General features: G+C 50.1%; 1 protein-coding gene across 2 annotated transcripts in view; it reads left to right on the top strand.

The window, feature by feature from the left end:
- Tmco3 (transmembrane and coiled-coil domains 3) overlaps window positions 1-20010 on the top strand; it is a 35910-nt gene extending 15900 nt beyond the window's left edge. For both annotated transcript variants that reach the window (XM_023715198.1, XM_004631156.2), the window contains 7 exons: window positions 2196-2382; window positions 6189-6306; window positions 10735-10930; window positions 13994-14144; window positions 17202-17281; window positions 18074-18223; window positions 19294-20010. In XM_023715198.1, coding sequence (XP_023570966.1) covers window positions 2196-2382; window positions 6189-6306; window positions 10735-10930; window positions 13994-14144; window positions 17202-17281; window positions 18074-18223; window positions 19294-19407 — 996 coding nt within the window. In that variant the 3' untranslated portion in view covers window positions 19408-20010. The remainder of the gene's footprint in view (window positions 1-2195; window positions 2383-6188; window positions 6307-10734; window positions 10931-13993; window positions 14145-17201; window positions 17282-18073; window positions 18224-19293) is intronic.
- The last annotated feature ends 851 nt before the right edge of the window (window positions 20011-20861 follow it).

Here is a 20861-nt window from a genome sequence, read left to right as displayed (position 1 = left end):
TTTTTTTCTTTGTATTTTAGGGAAGGGTCTATAGTGTGTTCAGGGTCTCACTACTAGATTGGACTCAGTGATCCACCTGTTTATAGCCTCCCAAGAGCTGGGATTACGGGCACGTGCCATCACGCCCAGTCTCACTTGTGTCTCAGTGCGCCATGAGGGCAGGGCTGGCACAGCACACCTGGGGATGGAAACACCCCCACCCCCAGTCCTGGCCTCTGAGTCTGCTTGCAGGCACTTTAATCCACTGAGCTATTTGGCCAGCCCTCTAAAATATATCTTGTTGCTCTTTTAGGTCTGTGGATTCAGATTGCAGGAAGTTGATGCACAGCTAACAAACGTTCATTGTTTTATTCATTTTTGCTTTTTTGTTATCAAGTGTGAGTAACTGGCAAAGCTTTAACTCAGCCTGAAAAGGCCTGGGTGGTGACTCCTGGGTTTCAGAAAGATTGGGAAGGGAGGGGAAGACACCTGAAGGTATCTGGCTGACACCCAGAAAGCAGGGCCACAGCCAAGGCCCCTGATGACAGGGGTCACTTCGGAGCCGGGGTCCTGCAGGTTGCATTTCTAACAATTGCTGGGAACTGCCTTTGAGGGGGAGTTTCTGACTGCTCTGAGTCTTTTCCCTGGGGCCTCCTGCCTGAGGAGAGGCACTGGATGATGGGCTTAGAGATGGTCTGCTTTGCTAGGGACCTTGGGTACAGCCACAGTGCTTGGTACAAAGCCACTTAGGCAGCATCACGGGTGAGCACACGCTAGCTTCAGCAGTACCTGCCTGGAACCCAACCTCGCAGCCCAGCAGCAGTCTTGGTAGTCACCGTGGGAGGTGGGGGGTCAGCCTGAGTTAGCCTTAAGCACTGCTGAGATCTAACTCCAGCCCAAGACAGGAAACAGAAACATGTGTCTGAGCATTTGGGAGCAGCCTTTGTGGGCACTAGTTATCCTCCCTGTGGCAGGAGAGCAGCATGGTTAGTGCAGGTCACATGGCAGAGGAGGCTGAGTGGAACCTGGCCTCAGCTCTGCTGGGCCCATGCTTTCCCCACAGGCTTCCATGATCCTCAGCTTCCTAAGGCCAGGACTTGGTGGCCTAAAAGGAGCTGTGATTCCTTCCTGGCCTTGGCTTGGCTGGGCAGGCTGCCGATGGTCATACTGTGGTGGGGGGATGCTGAGATCTCCCCACAGCCAATATAAGAAGAGCCTCCCTGTCCCTGGTTTCCAGAGATGAGGATTCTTCCCCAAACTGCCCAGTATGAAGGAGGAGGGGCTGGAGGGTGGGTGGATAGAGCGTTCAAGGGAGTCAACCTTGGGGCCCTTGGATTGGACTGAGGGTGCGGCAGGGAACAGAAAGAGCACGCTCTCGAGTGAAGCAGTGGCTTTCTGAATAGCCCACATTGCCCCTGCCGGGGTGAATGCCACGGCTTCACTCGAGTCTCCTCACTAGAGTCAGCCCTGAGCGCTAGCGCCAGGCGTGGTTTCTTCCACATTGCCCATCACGTTTGGAACAGTACCAGCTGCATATTGGGCACCTAGTAAAAATCTGCCTGTTGAGCTGCAAGTCTTGGCCTTGCTTCTTGCTTGGGAGTCCTGTACCCTTACATGAATTACTTCACCACTGTGTGCCTCAGCATTTTCATCTAAAAATGGGCAGGGCAGTCTGGTCTCCAAGATTTGCCCTGAGGATTAAACTTTTATTTACATACACACAGAGACATGGGAACCTCATTGCACATGACTCATTGTCAGCCCTGTGTTGCTCTGGGCTCATATCTATGTGTTCAGCCAACTGCAGGTTGAAAAAGCTTTAGGAAAAAAATTTTCTCTACTCAACATGTGCAGCTCTTATCTCCTGTTATCCTCTAAATAATATAACAACTATTTGCACAGCCTGTGCATTATTTAGGTCTTGTAAGTCATCTCTGGGTGGGTTAAGGGAGCAGGGATAATGTGCAAACTGCACAGTTTATGTGAAAACCTGAGCTCTGGAGGACTTCGGGGTCTGGTGGGCAGCCCCTAATGGTACATGTGTTTCTTTGTATGTGTATGTGCGTGTGTGCATGCTCCTGGGGCAAGTGTTACTGTGTCAAGATTGGTTGGGTGTATGACTAGCGTCATTGCCTGGAGATCAGGTCATGGTAACTGTGAGCACCATAGATGGCTGCTATCCCTAGGATGTGCATAAACACTGTGTTCTCTTTCAGGTGTGGAAAGTATCCTTGCAAGGCCCATGTTACATGACGGTACTAATGATTGCCTTTGGCCTGTTGTGGGGACATCTTCTGCGGATCAGACCCACCCAGAGTGTCTTCATTTCAACTTGTTTGTCCTTATCAAGCACACCGCTGGTGTCCAGGTTCCTTGTGGGTAGTGCCCGTGGAGACAAAGAAGGTAGGTGGTGGGTGTTCCGAGTACAAGTGTAGTTCACTATGACTTGTGAGTTCATAGTCCAAGACCTGTGAGGAGAAACATAAGTCCTCTCCCCTCAGGGCTGTCCAGGCAGGCATGGGTTCTCAGCAGAGGGCTGGGCTTCCAGCTTGAGGACTGAGAGACACTGGTCCAAGCCAAAACTGGCAGCTGGAGCGGTAGCATTGCTGTTGGCCGCTTTGCTCTAGGCAAAGACCAGGAATGGCCATGTCTGCTACCTGTGAAAGGGGCTCTCAGTTCCTGCCCCTGGCTCTGGTTTCGCCCAAGCGTGGACAAACAGAAAGTGGGAAGGATCACAGAGGAGGCTACACGTTGCTGGGATGGGCAGCTCAGAGTCTGCCCTCAGCTCCTGCAGGCAGGAGATCAGTGCATGTACAGCACTGTGAGCACAAAGGAGTGAAGTCTGGGGTCCTACTTGTGCAGTGGGCTTGTCTGTGAGAGTAGCTGTCTCTGTTTTGCTTTTATTCTGCGAAAATCCATAAAATACAAGGTCAGGGTGTCAGAGTCACTTCACTCTGCTAGCTACACACCCAGAAATTGAGAGTGTGGACAGAGAGCCAGAGTGGTGTGCCTGGCCCCTCCTGGGTGCTTCGTTCCCCATGCTGGTGCATGTGCAGCCCACCGTGGACCTCCCAAGTTCCAGGGCAAGAACCAGAACCCTGAGCCCACTGGAGCTGCACCAAGTTCACAGACTACACGACCATCTGCTTTGGGACTGTAGTGTGGGATGGGCCCCTCAACCCCAGTGCACTGGCCCCAGCTGCCCTGCCCTGGTGGCCACTTCCTGGGCTGGTGCTTCCTGGGACAAGTGGTCAGGAGCAGATGGAGGCAGCAGAGACACAGTGGGGACAGTAATGAAGCTTGGAGTCCACACCTGATATATCTGTCCTCCCAGAGACTCTACACAAGCAAGGGAGCCTCCCCTGAGAAAATTGCCATCAGACTCAGTCCTCAGAATGTGCACTTCTTTCTCATGGGAAAGCTCAAAAAAGAATTCAGAAAAAGCGCCAGCCACAGTCTGAATTCCCTGTCCATGAAGAAGCTTGGCAAAGACTTTGAAGCAAGCATGCTGGGAACCCTGGCAGCTTAAATGAATGCTCCACCTCTGCCTACTTGGCTCATATACAAGGAGTGTAGACCAGACATAAGATGGAAAGGATCACAGAGGAAACTTTGACACTGCCTGGCTGGGAGGCTCAGAGCCCCTGGGGCAGGGGATGCTGGGAAATGGCTGGCGTCGCTCAGTCTTTAGATTCAGAGTAATCTCCAAAGCTGAGAAGAAAAACAAAACCATACTTACTCCCAGCATGCCGTGCTGGAAGAGGGACAGCAGAGGTGGCAGACAGTGGTAAGAGATAATCTACATACTAGAGTGGATGTTTCCTCTGTGGCCACCACAGGTGCCACACAAGGATGGGATGGGAAATCAGCTTCTAGGTCCCATACCTCAGGACCACCAGGTTGGCTGGGACAGGCACCACAGGCACAGGGATTTGTAGAGTGGGCAAATCTACAGTGAGCTGTTAGAAACGGTGGCTGTCATGTGTTCTCTGAAAGGCCACCCTGAAGCAAGGCAGGAGCCACCATTCATGGTAAGTGTTTGGGAGGGTGGCAGACCCTGAAGGACATAGACTTTGTTTTTGTTTTGGTGGAACGGGGGATTGAACTCAGGCCCTTGTGCTTGCCAGGCAAGTGCTTATTCTACTGAGCTATCTCCCCGGCCCAGACGTAGACTTTGACAGGAAATCTGCCTTTAAAGACATTAGAATATAATGCACCTGTAGCATAGCTAGAAAAAGTAATTTGAAAAGTAGTTTAAATTTATAATGATAACAGGAAGTACAAGGTTCTGGAATAAATTAAAAGATTTGTCACCTTTATTTTCATTTTTAAAATTTGAGATAGGGTTTTGCTATGTAGTTCACATAGGCCTTGAACTTACTATGGAGCCTACTGTGGCAGTCCTCCTGCCTCAGCCTCCTTGAATGGTGGTGGTGGTGCTGCTGCTGCTGCTGCTGCTGCTGCTGCTCCTCCTGCTCCTCCTCCTCCTCCTCCTCCTCCTCCTCCTTCTTCCTTCTTCCTTCTTCCTTCTTTCTTCTTTCTTGTAGCAGGAATCAAACTCAGGACCTTGTGCTTTCCAGGCAGGCGCAGTACCACTGAGCTATGTCCTCAGCTAAAATTTTTACTTTTTTTTTTTTTTGTGGTACTGGGGATTGAACTCAAGACCCTGCTCTTGCCAGGCAAGCACTTCTACTGAGCTATCCCTCCGGCCCTTAGCCTCCTGAGTGCTGGAATTACAGGCATGCACTACCACACCTGGCATTATGTCACCTTTAAAGATCTCAAGATGTTATTAAGACTTAACTGGAGAGAGTCTGAATAAAAAAGTTTAGCATGTACGGATGTTATTTCTTTCAAAATTTATATGCCCTAAACTATTGCAGCAAAAAGTCTGGCCAGGTATTATACACAGATTGACAAGCTAATTGTAAGACATTCTTAGAAACAAAGGCCAAGAATAGTTCACATGAATTTGAAGTGAGGACCATGGCTTCCCCACCGGAGGGCTGGTACATTGCTGTTACAAAGTCACAGCCTCGCCACCGCGTAGATGGGACACCATACAGCACCACCATCGCTGGGAGGTGGGAGAAGACGTGCACATGGGTGAGAAAAGTTACCCAAGTGAAAAATAGTGTGATGTTAGAGCCTCTCTTGAACCACACATAGTTGTGGGTGGAGCATCTATATGTGAAAAGCAGAACTTTAGGAGGAAAGCCAGGAAAAGTGTCCTCATGACCCTAGGGTGGACTGTATTTCTTAAAATACAAGAATCCCGAAGGGAGCCCTTTGATAGATTGGTACACAGTGAACAATTACTCAAAAGATTGTGTGGCCACAGGCTGGGGAAAGATATTGCTCTCTCTGAGTGATGAATAGAGGCTTCAAATCCAGAGCATTCTGAGAATGTCTGGAAATCCGTACAGGAGAGGGCCCGGTAGGAAAACGGGCAGAATGTGCCATGGGAGACACCCAAGTGCAGGCCACTCATGGGAAGATGACTAGGCTAGCCGGGCGTCAGGGAATTGGGCCACTGCCTCGCAGAGGTCTTTCCCATCCGTGCTGGAAAATGCTTTAACAGGTGTCTCAGAGCCAAGGACGACCAAGCCCCAGGCACTCCTCCGCCTGCTCTGTGGAAATCGGATGGGTCTAGCTACTTTGGAGACAGATTCACAGCTGGATCCATCATGTCACATAGCCTAGAAAACGTGGGGTGCAAGAGTACCACAGCATTTTTTCTTTGAGACAGCATTATCTTTAATAGCAGAAGTTACAACATGAATATTCACTGAACACTGGATAATCAAGGCATTTCATCAGCACACTGCAGTTGTAGGTGTGGGTTGGTCCCCAGTGTTGAGGGGAAAATGAGATGCATGATGCATCATCTGGGAGGAGACATTGGGTTTGTCAAGTTTGAGGGCCTGCGAAAGAGACAAACTTAAAATCCCTGAGTAAACCAAAGCATTTTAAATGTTAACATTTTTGGGGGGGATCTTGCTGTACTGCCCAAGCTGGTCCTCAACTGGATCAGGTGTTACTCCTGCCTCAGCCTTCTGAGTAGCTAGGGCTACCGAGGGCTACTCCATTGTGCTTAGCTTCCAAGAGATTTGAAGGTTATTATCCAGGTTATCAAAATGATTCACATTATTTTGGAAACATGCAGATGGCTGCTGCACCAGCCAGTACTGAAGCCGCTTCTCCCGCAGGTGACCTGGACTACAGTGCCGTGCTGCTCGGCATGCTGGTGATGCAGGACGTGCAGCTGGGGCTGTTCATTGCCGTCATGCCGACGCTCATGCAAGCAGGGGCCAGCTCGTCTTCCAGGTAAAGGGCAGCACAGCTCTGCCTTTCTGATAAGAGGCTGGTAACTGCTCAGAAAGGGTGTCTGGTGCCTGTGTCCCACTGTAACACTGCCAGCCTTGCACTGTTAGCTTTAGCTCTTGGGCACCAGTGAAAGGTGTGGTGTCACTGTCCCTCTGCCATGACATCTCTCAGCTGCAGCGGGAGCAGCAGCCATCTCTCAGGTTGGGAAGACTGAATGGGAGAAGCCACAGATGTGCTAGGGCACCCCTCAGCAGGAGGGGTGTGTGTGAGCACCTGCACATGTGGGCGTGCATACCAGTTGCATATGCTGTGTGTGAGCATGTATGCACACGTATGTGGTTTGGCATCTGTCTTAGTTACTCTTCACTCGTTGCTGGGACAAATACCCGACACTCAAAATAAAGGAAGGAAAGGTTTATTTAGCTCACAGTCCCTGGAGGTTTCAGTCCACACTCAGCTGGCTCCAAGGCAGAGCGGCACACGGCAGAGAGCAACCTTTCATGGTGGGGGCAAAGAGCAAGAGCACAAGGGAGGGGTAGCAGCAGCTCAAGCCCCTAGCTTCTCTTCCCACCTTACATTGTAATGCAAATTACCTGCCCCAGGTAGGTGCAGCAGCCACACCCACAGTAATCAATCACAAACTCCAGAAGCTACCCCTAGACTGCATGAGGCTTTGGAGGGACACCTAGACACAAACCATAACAACATCTGTGTGTGCAGTGTGTAGTTTGGCCCACATGTATGTACTCATGCTGTAGGACCGCATGCATGCAGTGTGTTACGTGTGTGAAAGCTTTCGCTGCAGTGGTGTTTGTCACTGTCATGATTACTGTAATCCTCTGACCCCTGCTTCAGTTTTCCCAGTAAAATAAGTCCAAGCTGCAGTACACTTGCTAGGTTCACCTAGAGGAAGAAGCCAGCTGGGAAAGTAGCTGTGTCCAGAGGGTGGTGGATTATAAGCATGCTCATATGAGCTGGTAGAGCCAGCAGTAGCTCTACTGGAAAGTGCGGGAGTCCTGACAGCACACATGCAGGCTGCATCAGGGAGACACAGCCCAGCTGTCCCCGAGCAGGTGTGCTGGCATCTGTGCTTACACCTGTTGTGCTTCGGCTGTCTCCAGAGGCAGCGTTTACTGCATCACCGACCAGCACTAGTACAACTTGTCAAAAACTAATAGATTTGCTTGGCATTTTTGCAGCCAGCTTGAGTCACTAAGACCTATCTCGTTCACCATTTCTAATCTCTGTGCTTTTGTTTTTCTCTGCCTCTTTGCACTGGCCAGAATTTCCAGGGCTTTGTTGAATGGTACTGTGTGAGTGAACATATTTGCTGTGTTCTTAATTTCAGGGGAAAGTGTTCAGTCTTCCACCATGAAGCATGGTGTTAACCATTGGTTTTTGTAGATATTCTGTGTCAAACAAGGTAAGGAAGTTTCGGGAGAATCTGTATCATGAGTAGTTCTGTTAGCTTTTCAGTGCTGTAACCAACTTAAAGTAGGGAAGATTGATTTTGGGGCCATGATTTTCAGAGGGTTCAGCCCATGGTCACTCAGCTATGCTGCTTCTCTGCCACCCATTATGCTGGACGTCATGGCAGGAAGTCTTAGGGGAGCACAGTGGCCCCGTTAGGCAGCTTTTTGTCACTGCAGCCAGGTCCTGAAAAGCCAGCCTGAAGGAAAATGGGCTGTGGCTTGTGGTTTTAGAGGGCTCAGTCTGTGGTAACTGGGGCCCACTCCTGGGCCTGTGGTAAGGCAGAGTATCACGGTGAGTCTGTACAGAGGAAGGCAACATACCTTATGTCAGAGAGAGACAGGGTGGGCCGCAGGGAGACAGAGGAAGAGAGACTGCGAGTAGGGTGTGTCCCCTCCTCAGTTGTCACACTTGTGTGTCGGTCTTCCCTGCTAACTTTGAACATCTGTGGGGTCTACAGTGCCATCCCCTGCTTGTTGCCTGGCCTTTCTTTCCGTTTGCTGTAAATTTCTTCTAGGTTCTGGTGGAACATTGTAAACATTTGGGCCTGTAAATTTCCTTCTCTGCGCTGTTATAGTTGGACCTCATGTATGTGGATGTGGTATATTTTTATTTTCATTGCAATTAGTGACTTAAAATTACCTTCCCTTGGGCCTGGGAAAAAGCTCTGCAGCATAAACACTTTCCTGGCAAGCACAGGGTCTTGAGTTCGATCCCTGGTGCCAAGAAAAAAATACAAATCACTAAGTAAATAAAAAAGTAAATAAATAAAATTTCCCTGCTTCCTCTTTGACTCGTGGGTGTCCAGCACTCCGGCCTTGCTTCCAAGCCTTGAAGAGTACCTGTTGTGTATTCTAATTCCGAGTTTGATTGTTCTGTGATATTCTAGTAAATTAGTTGATTCCTGATTATCTTTTGTCTATCATATATGCTTTTCTGTAATGTACCTTTCTTCCAATTTTAATAGCCAGGGAAAATTTGTAATAAAAATAAAATTAGAGGGCTGGGGAGATGGCTCAGTGGAATAAGTGCGTCTCTGGCAAGTGCAAGGGCCTGAGTTCAATCCCCAGTTCCACAAAAAAAAAAAAAAAAATTAGTTGTAATGTCAATACAGGTTTTACTTCTTTGAGGCTTTATTTAGAATTAATCTTGGGGCTGGCGAGATGGCTCAGTGGTCTAAAGCACCTACTTGGAACAAGCTTGGCAGAGCACAAGGACCACGGTTCAATCCCCCAGCGCCACATGCCAGCCAGCCCCGCCCCCTGGTGGGCTGAGCTGGCCACACACACACACACACACACACACACACACACAATAAATAAATAAATGTTTAAAAAAAAATAGAATTAATCTTGATCTTTCCTAAAGGAAAGAATAAAGCCTCCTGCCACAGACATTTCACAGGGAAAAAAAAAACTCAGAAAGAAAGGCCATGTTTTCCCATACCTAAGGACAGAGGAAAAATGGTTGTGCACATATTACAGCCAGGGGTCCAGGAGCTTAGTTACACAGCTCTGTACATCCATAAGAACTATACAGTATCTGTTTCAAAAGACAAGTGAACAGTTTGTGCTGCTAACACAGAGCTGGGTAAAGTGGAAATGCTCACCTCTCCCAAAAGAGGCAAATGAGGGGCTGGGGAGATGGCTCAGTAGAATAAGCTCTTGCCTGGTAAGTGCAAGGGCCTGAGTTCAATCCCCGGTTCTGCAAAAAAAAAAAAAAAAAGGCAAATGGCACTGCTTCCTGCTAGCAAAACTTAGAAGTTGGGTGAGGCCCACTCGGGGATGCTGCTCATGTGGACTGTGGCCGGGAATGGGAGTCAGAGCAGCTTCTATCTCTCAGGCTGAGGGGACTGAATGAGAGAAGCTGTAGGTATACTAGGGCACCCCTGAGCATTCTTATGTGTGTGAGTATAGGTACATGTGGGCGTGCATACCAGTTGCATGTGCTGTATGCGTGCATGCATGCACACGTATGTGGGTTGGCATCTGTGTGCAGTGTGATTTGGCCCACATGTATGTACTCATGCTGTAGGTCTGCATGTGCGCAGTATGTTGTGTGTGTGGAGATGGCAGCTGAGAGGTGGCAGGGGCCGGGGAGATAGCTCAGTGGAATAAGCACTTCCCTGGCAAGCGCAAGGGCCTGAGTTCAATCTCTGGTTCCGAAAAAAAAAACCGCTGAGAGATGGCATGGCAGAGGGACAGTGACACCGCACCTTTCACTAGTTCCTGAGAGCTAAAGCCCACAGCGCTGAGGGTGGAAGTGCGCTTCTCCTGAGAGCACCCTGTGTGCATGGGTGCGCCTGGAGATAGACGCAGTCTACTGCTACATAGCAAGGGGCTGGCTCTTCCTTGAGCCACAGCCTATCTATGAGCATGCTTACCCGGCTACCCAGATGGGCAGGTGTTGTCTTCATTGAGGCAGCTGTAGTAGGAGGCTAAGATAACTGTGGCCTCGTCAAGAGCCGCCGGGCTGCTCCTTGGCGGGGAGTGGGAGTCTGCCTTCAAGCATCCACCAGAGTAGGAAAGCTTCCATTAATGGTTACATTCTGCGGCCGGGGAGAGAGCTCAGTGATCTAATCGGGCGTGGTGGTGCATACCTGTAATCTCAGTGCTGGGGAGGCTGACACAGGAGGGTCACTATGAGTCCCAGCAGTGTAGTGAGACCCTGTACCAAAATAAATAAGCAAATAAAGAGATTAAAGAAAAGAACACTTACATTCTGGGAAGTGTATTTGCTCTAATGTATCTATTTGAAACAGCCCACTTGTACTCACATAACTCAATTTCTGGGATTAATACAATTCTTAGATTTTATTTTTGTATTTGAAAATAAAAATGCATATGACTTGGGTAATTTACTCTGCAGTGTGTTTAAAAAGATTGAAAGTTCTTTTTGGAGGGTTTTAAAGATGTTTTAGAAGTGAAATAATGTGTCTTTCTCTTTTTTGTTTTCTAGTATTATCATGGAAGCACTGCGAATACTACTCCTGCTTGGCCAGATTCTTTTTTCATTAGCTGCTGTTTTCCTCATATGTCTTGTTATAAAGACTTACCTCATGGGGCCATATTATCGGAAGCTCCATACGGAAAGCAAAGGGAACAAGGAAATCCTTATCTTGGGAGTATCAGCTTTCATCTTTTTAATGTTGACGGTAATTCTCACACTTGTTTTTGTGCTCCTGTTCAGTCTCTTTCCCTGGAAGCTTGAGATCAGCTCTTTTTTTTTTTTTTTAAATTTATTTGGTACAGGGTCTCGCTACACAACTCGGACTCAGTGATCCATCTCAGCCTCCCCAGTGCTGGGATTACAGGCATGCGCCATCATGGTGGCTGGCTTGGCATGGGGCTGGCATGGCATGCATAACCGGGGATCGAACTGGGTCCTTGTGCTTTCCAGGCAGATGCTTAGATCGCTGAGTTATCTTTCTAGCCTGTGATCAGCTCTTTACCTTTTCATTTTAGTAATGATTAAAATGTTTGAAACACTAATACTTTCTATTTTATACATATTTTACAGTGCTAGAGCTAAACCTGTTTTACTTCCACTCTTAAGCACTTTATAAAAATATGACTCAGGGGGGCCGGGGAGGTGGCTCAGTGGAATAAGCGCTTCTCTGGCAAGCGCAAGGACCTGAGTTCAATCCCTGGTTCCACCAAAAAAAAAAAAAAAAAAAAGACTCAGGAACATTGCATTGATGTCACTGTCAAACCATGTTACCCTGCCTTGAATTTTCAAACAGGTTTACACCTGAAATAGTGGGTAAATTCTCAAGCAAATTCTAGATCTATTTATGACAAGCTCGTTGCAGGACAATTTCTGTTGCATGGCCCAGCAATTGAGCACCTTAACTCTTGTCCCAGCGAAGTGAAGGATTCTATTAACCAGAATCAAGGATATGAGTGTTCACAGCAGCTGTATTACTTAAAAGCAGCCAGGGTTCCATCAAGGGGTGAGTGCAGACCAATTGAGGTACCTCCTGCCAGAGAGTACTGCTCATAAAGCTGCCATACACACAGCCTGGTGGATCTCCAGAGAGGCTGCGTCCAGCCAGCACGGGGGGAGGCACACAATTCCAGACCCAGAGGGCACCCATGTTTGTATGGGCTTGGGCAGCACTGAGCCTATGGCTGTGTCGCGGTCCCTGTGCTGGTTGAGTCACTGCACTCAGTGAAGAGAGCTCTGCTGTGCCTACAGCTGCACCTGAGCATTCTGTGTCTTAGAACTAGAAGTTTTAATTTTTAAAAAGTAACAGAAATTTTTCCTTATGCATGGGAGTGGTTTATAATCATGCAGAAGACCAGGATTTGTGTCTGCTCAAAGCTGCTCATAGTGATTTTACTATTTTCAGAAGGTGACTTGTGTAGGTGGTTACGTCACTTTGTCCCTCTGAGGTATTCTCTTTGAGAATAATGTGTGGCAAAGCTTTCGCACCTAGACAGCGTCCATGCTGCCTTCCCAGTGGCTGTACAACCTAGAAGGAGCCTCTTCTTTAGCTTGTGGCTTTTGTCCCTGCCCTCCCTCACAGTATTTGCTGAGCCTGCTGTTAGGCTCTTCCGAGCAGGCGTGGCATTGGACCTTCTCAGGTGTGTGCTGGCCCTGGGCCTCTGCGTAGGCAGATGTGCCCAGCTTCTCCTTCCTGCAGCTGTCCACTTAGAGCTGGGCAAGCAGAGCTGCTGCCTGTTCTCGTGCATGTTTGTGGAGCAGGCTTTTCCCTTTGCGAGCACAGGTGAGATACTGGATTCTGCAGTGTATGCATTAGCTTCAGCATCGTAACTGATTCCTGGAGTGACCAAGCTGTGCCCCTGACTTTGAGTGGAAGCCTGTTGCCTCCCACCCTCACCCACACTTGGTCTGTCATCTTTGATCTCAGCCCTTTGTGGTGGTATGAGGCGGTGGATAGGGGCATGTGTTATCGTGTGCATTTCCAAACCACATGTCTAGAAGATGCTTTGTCCACTGCCTTCTGTCCTTGTCAACGTCCATGTAGCTGGGCTTGTGTGTAGTCTGCCTGTGCGCAGTAGATGTGTGCACGAGTCCTCGTGCATGTATGTGTGTGGCATGGGTGTGTGTGTGTGTATGTGTTTGTACGTTCATATCTCTGCTCTGCCCCTTGGTCCGCTCTCCTCTCATGATATCTCCAGCTTGACCTCCTGGAGGAGCCAAGCCCTGACATGGTTCTGTGTCAGTGTCTAGCCTGGCTGTCTTCATGTTCTTTCCAAATTTCATGTGCACTTTAAAATTCAAGTGTCAGTTTTCCCATACTTGATGGCTTCCGCTTTATTGGCCACGCTGCTGAGGGTGAGGTGAGGCCTCCTGCTCTGGCTGCTGTGACAGGCCACTTGGTTTTCTTGGTGTCTTGGATGAAGATTTGACTGGCTTTGGAGGATGTACACTCTGTGGGTGCTGTCCCTCATTCATGCTCCATGTTTTCTGATGCTGGTGTAAGTGGCATTCCTTCATAAGTTCATTTTGTATTTCTCTGGTGCTGTTATTCAGAGTTTTATTCTCTTAAAATAAAAAGCATAATTTTTCAAGTTGTTCTGTCAGTAACGTCTCACTGAGATGCTTGTCCTGAGCTGTGTGTGTACCAGGACCCGAAGCCAAGGCCTGTACATCACAGTGTCCTCTCTGGTCTGCCTTGATGTCTTGCACCCTCGAGCTCTTGCTTCCTGGTCATCAGAGACTACCCCCGGGCCTCGTGTGGGTGCCTGTGAGTGGCGTCTGCGCCTTCTCTGCGTGGCCCGAGGCTGACAACGCAGATCTTTTCAGTGCCAGGCTATTGGTTGATTCAGGTAGAGACAACGTATCACGAATACATACATTTTAGGAAATACTCCTGTTCATGGCTGATGAGGTAGCTTGGCAGCCTAAGCGCCTGCCTGGCAAGTGCAAGAACCCAGATTCGATCCCCAGTACCACATGCCATGCTGGCCTGTGCCAGCCTACAAAATGTGGTGAACACCTGTAATCCAAGCGCCGGGGAGGCTGGGACAGGAGGATCACTAGAGTCAGCTGCATAGCAAAAGCCTATACCAAATACTCCTATTCAGAGATACCACTGTAGTCTGCATCTATGACTGTTGCAGATATTTAATTTTTTTCCCAGTGTTAACTGCCTGAAGACCCTGACGTGCTGGTCCTGTTTTTCCATGGGGGGCAGTGGGCTCAGTGGTACTATGCTTCTGTGTGGTGATGGGCCCCTCCTTTTCACCAGGTCACGGAGCTGCTGGACGTCTCCATGGAGCTGGGCTGCTTCCTGGCGGGAGCACTGGTCTCCTCCCAAGGCCATGTGGTCACTGAGGAGGTCACAGCCTGCACCGAGCCCATCCGGGACTTTCTGGCCATCGTCTTCTTCACGTCCATAGGTGACCTTCCCTCCCCGCACTGTGGCTGTGTGTGAAGAGTGCTTGCAGATGGGCTCTGTTACGTGTTTGCATGTAGATCTGTATTTTTCTACAGTCTGGGGAAAATCTCACATAAAAAGAGGGAAAATAGGCCAAAGACGAATTCTTGTCAATTGTTTGTGAAGTCAGCCTTCAGTAGCCTGGGATGGATGGTGCATGTCTTTCGATGCTAAGGGTGACCTGGTAACCATTGTCAGGGGTCCCAGCCCTGCAGTGCTATTGGTGCTGTCAGGGGGGCTGCTGTGAGACACCCAGCCCTTGCACACACAGCACGGCTGTCCCAGATGCTCCTGTACTTCTCTCGGGGGACATACTCAGCGTGCTCCCAGGGAAGCATAGTGATGAAGGCTGGTTCTGAGGGTTATGTGGAAGTGCGCAGGGCAGCTGTGGACAGCACAGGGCTGGGCCCAGTGCTTCACTGGAGTTGGACTGGGACTGTCTCACCACCCAGCTGAGCGGCCAGGTGTTTCTTGATGCAGTCAACCAGGCTTGGGGAGGTCCTGTGGAGAGAGCTCTGGCCCTGATGGCCTCGTCTCCTGTCCCTGAGTCCCTGGGCAGTGAGTGCAGTGTGGAAGCAGGGCCGAGATGGAGCCTGCGTCTCCTGGGTGTGTTCGGTGCTTTGAGGCAGTGCTTAATCAGAATGCAGCCCCACCCCTCACGTTGTGAGCACTGTCACTCGTGTCTGTTGTGGTTGTGGCGGTTGGCTCCACCATTATAGATGGACTACTGCAACAGTAGGTCTTGTTCTTTCCTCTTACCTGTGCTTTTGGCTGTCCCTAAAGCACATTAGCCAGAGTTTTACTGTGCAGACATGTGTGGCGCCCTCTCCTGGTCTTTCTAGGCTGGTGTCCTACCCATTTGGGCCCCACTTCTGGCCTCATTTTACCTCGGTTCCCTCCTGGCAGCTTTCACAGGAGCACCAGCCTGTGAGCTGTGGGGACATGGCTCAGTCCCTGGCATAGTACCATGGCAGAGTTGGGGCAGGGCCACCAGAGTCACATGGCCTCAACACAGGGGTGTTGACCTCCAGGCTGTGGTGGACAGACCCCTGCTGGGGCTGAATAGGCCAAGAGCGTGAGCTTCCTCTCATGAGGTCCCTAGGGGATTGCATCCCCTGCCTTGTTCTGCCTTCCTGGGCATTGGCACTTCAGAAGCAGGCACTACGGCCTCTGGGCAGAACGACAAAGGCCTCTGAGCTGGTTGCTGTGTATCTGACAGGCCCTGGCTGTGAACAGTCCAACTCTCCCTACACCTGCACATTTACCAAGGAGGCAACTGAGGTACCACGGACTGGCAGGTGCGCAGTCAGGTGGCAGGGTCGGGGTCTGGTAACCTTATACTGCACTATGTGTTGTTTGGTATTTTTCAGGAGAGTAAATGACCATAAACAAAGAATTGTGATGTCCTGCTGTTGGTGACATGTGGTTACCAAAGTGGCTATGTGAGTTCAGGTTCACTTGCTGCTTTGCTGCTCTTGGCACTGCTGTGGGGCCGGCGCTGCCCTCCAAGAACAAGTGCCACCTTGCTTGGCCAGCGTGTGCTGACAGTGTAAAGACAAGGGCAGGAAGCCACAGTGAGCTCACAGCTGTAGGGTAGGTGTGTGGACAGGCGCAGATGCACAGGGCAGCAGGCTAGGAGAGCCTACCATTGGCCAGCTGAGGGGCTTGTATGTCAGGCAGGAAGCACAGGGTGTTGAGGAATAAGAAAAGTTCCTAAGAGTCCAAAGAAAAGAGGGAAAGAGGCCTGGAACTGTGACATCTTAGACCTCTCGCAAGAGGGAACAATCAGATGAAAGCAGAGATGTGGGGAGGGCTTGGACCTTGCTCAGCTCCGCATCCCCACCTGTCCTTTGGGTATAGAATCCTGCCAAGCTTGGGGGTGGGCTGGAAACCAGGAGCAAAGCCCTGGGCACCCAGAGAATAGCTCCCACCCAGCCTACTCCACCTCCGCTCTGGGGAGACTGCCAGGTCTGACTGTGGCCAAGACCAGTGTCGTCATGTGCCCCCTACTGCTCCTGAGCATCCTTATGGATGCGGGATAGACTGTGATGCTGGAGTCGCAGAAGTGGTCTGCTAAGGACAGCGGCACGGTTGGAGGGACAGGGTCTGAGGACAGCCAGGACCAGAGGGCCAGGGAGGAGCCTCTGAGGGCTGATGTGAGGCCACCAACATGGAGAGGTAGGGAGTCCCAGGGGCCTGGCCAGCAATCCTGTTTGAAGGAGCAAGCTCCAAAGACATGCACTGAAAAAGGCTCTACAGCCAACAGGGAGGGGACCACGGAGGGCACCCCCAGTAGCCTGAGGTGTGGCCAGGGGAGCTGGGGGCGTCAGGCCAGAGTTACTTGAGAGTCCTAGGCAGTGTGAGAGGGAGGCATTTGTACCTCTCAGTGATAGGTTTTTTTGTGTCTGAGTAAATGTTTGGTTTTTTTTTTTTTTTTTTTTTGGTAGACCCGGGGATTGAACTCAGACCCTTGTGCTTGCTAGGGAAGTGCTTATTATACTGAGCCATCTCTCCAGCCCCAAAGCCTGGCTGCTTAGGTGGCAGACAGGTGCGTTCCTGTGCACGGCAGCGATGGGTTCTTTGGGGAGAGAGCAGGTCTCTGGTACCAGTTTCCCCCCACGGTGGGGAGGCCTGAAGTAAGGCTAGAGCTTGCTTGTCAGGGCCGTTGTCCCTGTGTGTCCCTTGTAAAGTAGCCTGTGAGGAAACCTGGAGCCAGAAAGTGTCTATGGGCAGCATTTCCAGGCTTTTCAGACCCCTGGGCCCCGTGGAGCTGGGTTGATGGGCTGTGTGGCCATGCACATCCTGTGAATGTTCCTGAGGAGCATAGGTCAGGGAGGCCCCAGGCCTGCTGCTGCTGCAGGCGCCACCATGGGCAGGAGTGGGCCGTGTGTCACCTGCTCCTCCTGTGGCTGAGGGAAGAGCTTTTACCAGGCACCTGATGGGACTGGGGGTGTTGTTGACCTTGGACTGGGGCAGGCTCCAGGAGCCCCAGCCCAGGTGACCTACTGTTCTGTTCCAGGGCTGCACGTGTTCCCCACCTTCGTGATCTATGAGCTCACCGTGCTGGTGATCCTCACTCTGGCAGTGGTGGTCATGAAGGTACCTGCCCTTCTGGGGATCCTGACGGCTTTTAGCCTTGCTTGACTCAGTGCTGCTCCTGCTGAGCTGTGACCCCCAACCCCAGCCATGCGCTTCAGCCATCGATCCCTGGGTACCATGTATTTCTGAAGGGCCTGTGGACTCTGGACATCCCCAGCCCTAGCAGAACAGGCCCTCTCCTGGCTGCCCCATGGGTCTTGTGAGACAGGGGTGGCCAGGCTGTGTGGCGGGGTGTCTGATGCTCAGCAGGAGGGGTTTGAAGTGGGGAGCACCTCTCCAAGTCCATCGCTAAACTGGGCTGTGGGGGACTGTACCATTGTTGCCCTGTGACAGGCAGGCTCATGCAGGAGCCCTGAGACCTGCCAGCAGTTCCCACATGTCCTCCTTCTGACCACCAGCAGCTCTGTCCCTGGTTAGTGTTGGTGTGATGGTGCGGTCACCCTTCTGGATTATAATAGTCCACTTCCGCTGCTGGCCGTGGGTCGGGCCGAGCTGCCCACCCAGAGAGGAGTATTACCCTCTTGAACCTTAGATGCCACTGACTCAACCTGAAGGGAAAGGGCCTATTTTCTACAAGTGACCCTAAGCCTCTTTAGTTTGTCTTCTTGTTTTGTGTGGCTTGTTTGCTTTTACATGTGCCTTTAGGTGTTTGAAAGTCCCCGTATTGCCTTGAGCTGCCATTGCTTGAGGCGATGGCAGCCCTTGGTGTGTCCAGAAGATTCCCTGCTGCCTGTTCAGGTTCCTGGGGCCTGGGTCTCACTTGGGCAGCAGCAAGATAAACCACTCTGGCAGTTTGTCTTGGCAGTACTCGTCCTGTCCCTCATCCTGCCCAAGAGTAGCCAGTACATCAAGTGGATTGTCTCCGCTGGGCTGGCCCAGGTCAGCGAGTTCTCCTTCGTGCTAGGAAGCCGGGCTCGGAGAGCAGGCATCATCTCTCGGGAGGTGAGTGTGGCAGTCTGATGGGGAGTTGGCCCTGGGAGCAGTCCTGATGCTTCGTGGCTGAGTGCTCCTCTTTCTAGCAGCATGGTGGGCACCAAAGCGTGGGTTGAGTGGGGTACACGAGTGCGTCTGTCTGTTCACATAAAACTTCAAAAGAAAGTTGTTAGTATTGCTTGAACCAATGCTATTCTATTTTACAAGAATCGTAGTTAAGTTACTGGTATTTCCTGTGAAAAAAAGAAAACTCTCCTTTCAAGGCTAAGTTGCCAACTTGCACATGATTAACATCTAAGAAACCTAACCCACAGATGTGGCTCAGTGTTCACAACATGACCATGACCTGCTGCGCAGCTCTGCTAGGCATGCAGAGTGGGTCTCTGTGCATCTTGAGGTGTGAGGGACACAGGAGTAGTTGACCATCCAGGCGCACAGAGGAGGGGACTAGGTGCTCTGAGACCTGGCACAGAGCTGTTTCGTAGTGGCAGGACCCTGAGTGGGATGGCTTGTGAACAGTGAGCCCCAAGGGGTCATCCTTGGGAAGCTCCCCAAGGCTCATCAGGACTGGCTTGAAGCTCATCCCCTATCTGCATGTCCTCACAGCCTGCCATGTACTTTTATGTTTTGAAAGATGGGTGAAGACTGGGAGTAGTGGCACATTCCCCCAATCTCAGAACTCTGGGGGCCACAGCAGGGAGATCATGAATTTCAGCCCAGCCCCAGGCAACTTGGTGACTTAGCAAGACCCTGTCCCAAACTAAAAAAAGGACTGAGGGGCTGGGGAGATGGCTCAGTAGAATAAGCGCTTCCCTAGCAAGCGCAATGGTCTCAGTTCAATCCCCGGTTCCGCCAAAAAAAAAAAAAAAAAAAAAATAAAAATAAAAATAAAAATAAAAATAAAAATAAAAATAAAAAAAGGACTGAGGGCATTGTTCACTGTGAAAGCCCTGGGTTCAGTCCTCAGGCCGACCACAGCCTGCACCTGGGCAGATGTGTCACCACTGCTCAGGGGGGCCACACGTATCCTCTGCCGGGTGCACGTGCCCTGTGCTAACTGCTGTGTTCCTGCCTTGTAGGTCTACCTCCTCATTCTGAGCGTGACCACGCTCAGCCTCCTGCTTGCCCCGGTGCTGTGGAGAGCTGCAATAACAAAGTGTGTGCCACGGCCAGAGCGCCGGTCCAGCCTCTGACAGCACAGAGGGAGGACGCCCTCTGTGGGCGTCTCCCTGTCATCACACTCCAGAGAGCGTTGGTGGGGGACAGCGACGCCAGCCAGGAGGCTGCGGTGGTCTTCATGTTTGCCTGCTTTTACAGAATACTCCTCTCATGTTTTAGAATTTGCTCAAGTAATTCATTTGCAGTCAGTTGATTACGCGCAGTAGTCATAATACTGCATTTTACAAATAGCCTTGACTGTTTTGCCTGAAGGTGCCTTTTTTTCTGAAATTATTAACTTTTTATTGGTAATTCATCAGTTCATGATTTTTGGTAAAGAAGAAATTTAGTTTTATTTATTGTTCAATTTTAGAATGATAATCTGCAGGTCAAATATTTGTTAGTAAATATGTCTGTGATATGAGATTTTAATTCTGACAGTGAGTTTGGATGTTTACTTTAGATCCTTAAAGTCTACATTTTCTAGTTGAGATGAATATCTTATAGATAACCTATTTATCTCTTACAGCTATTTTAAAGAAAACACTTATGTTAATTTCAAGTATATCACTCATAAAATATTTGATTTTGAATCACAAGGGTATAGTCCTTGTAATAAAGACCATTTATGATCAGGGTATAATTAATTTTAATTTATTGAAAATCATTTTTACAAGCCAGGTGTGGTAGCACATGCCTGGAATCCCAGCACTAGGGAGGCTTGGGCTAAAGGATTGTTGGAAGTTCAAGACCAGGTAGGGCTACAAAGTGAGCTCAAGGTCAGCCTGAACTGCACAGTGAGACCCTGACTCACACACACATACACACACCTTTTTAAATTAGAATTTTTGGGTTGGGATAATCTGTAAAATTTCAGTCAGTTGCATGGCAGCTGGTTCATGTCACCTCACTGCTTTCTAAGAGACCAAATTCCAAGTTAATGCAGTGCTATTTAAAAGCTTCAGTTATCTTCTGCCCCAGAGTTGAAGGTCTGGCTCTCCCAGGTGTTTCCTGTAAGCCACAGTCTTCATCAGTTTTGTGCTACTGTACTGTCACAGAAAGGCTCAGGCTGGGTCATCTCTGAAGAACAGGAATTCATTTCTCACAGTGCTGGAGGCCAGGCGATCAAGGCACTGGTGGCAGAGTGGGGAGGGTTCCATCCCTGTTTCCAGGCACCTCCAAAGCACCATCCTGTGCCCTCACGTGGGGAAGAGCAGTGGGGCAAGGCCCACTTCTGTAGCCCTTCCCTGGCAGCATGGGTCAGCCTGTGAGGGAGTGCCCATTCCAGCATGGCTGGCCAGGAATGAGCTTATGGCATATGCCCTTAGGGACACACAAGTATCACATTAATAATATCCCTTAGCTGCTTAGGATATAGCTCAGTGGCATAAGCGCCTGCCTGGAAAACACCAAGTCCCACGTTTGATCCTCAGTACCAGCGGTGGGTGTGGGTGGTAGAATATCCCTTAGTTACTGCAGCAGATCAGCC

This window comes from Octodon degus, unplaced genomic scaffold (genome assembly GCF_000260255.1).
Source record: "Octodon degus isolate 3935 unplaced genomic scaffold, OctDeg1.0 scaffold00039, whole genome shotgun sequence".
NCBI classification, from domain to species: Eukaryota; Metazoa; Chordata; class Mammalia; order Rodentia; family Octodontidae; genus Octodon; species Octodon degus.
The sequence above is the reverse complement of the archived record's forward strand: the minus strand, read 5'-3'. Positions and strand labels throughout refer to the sequence as shown.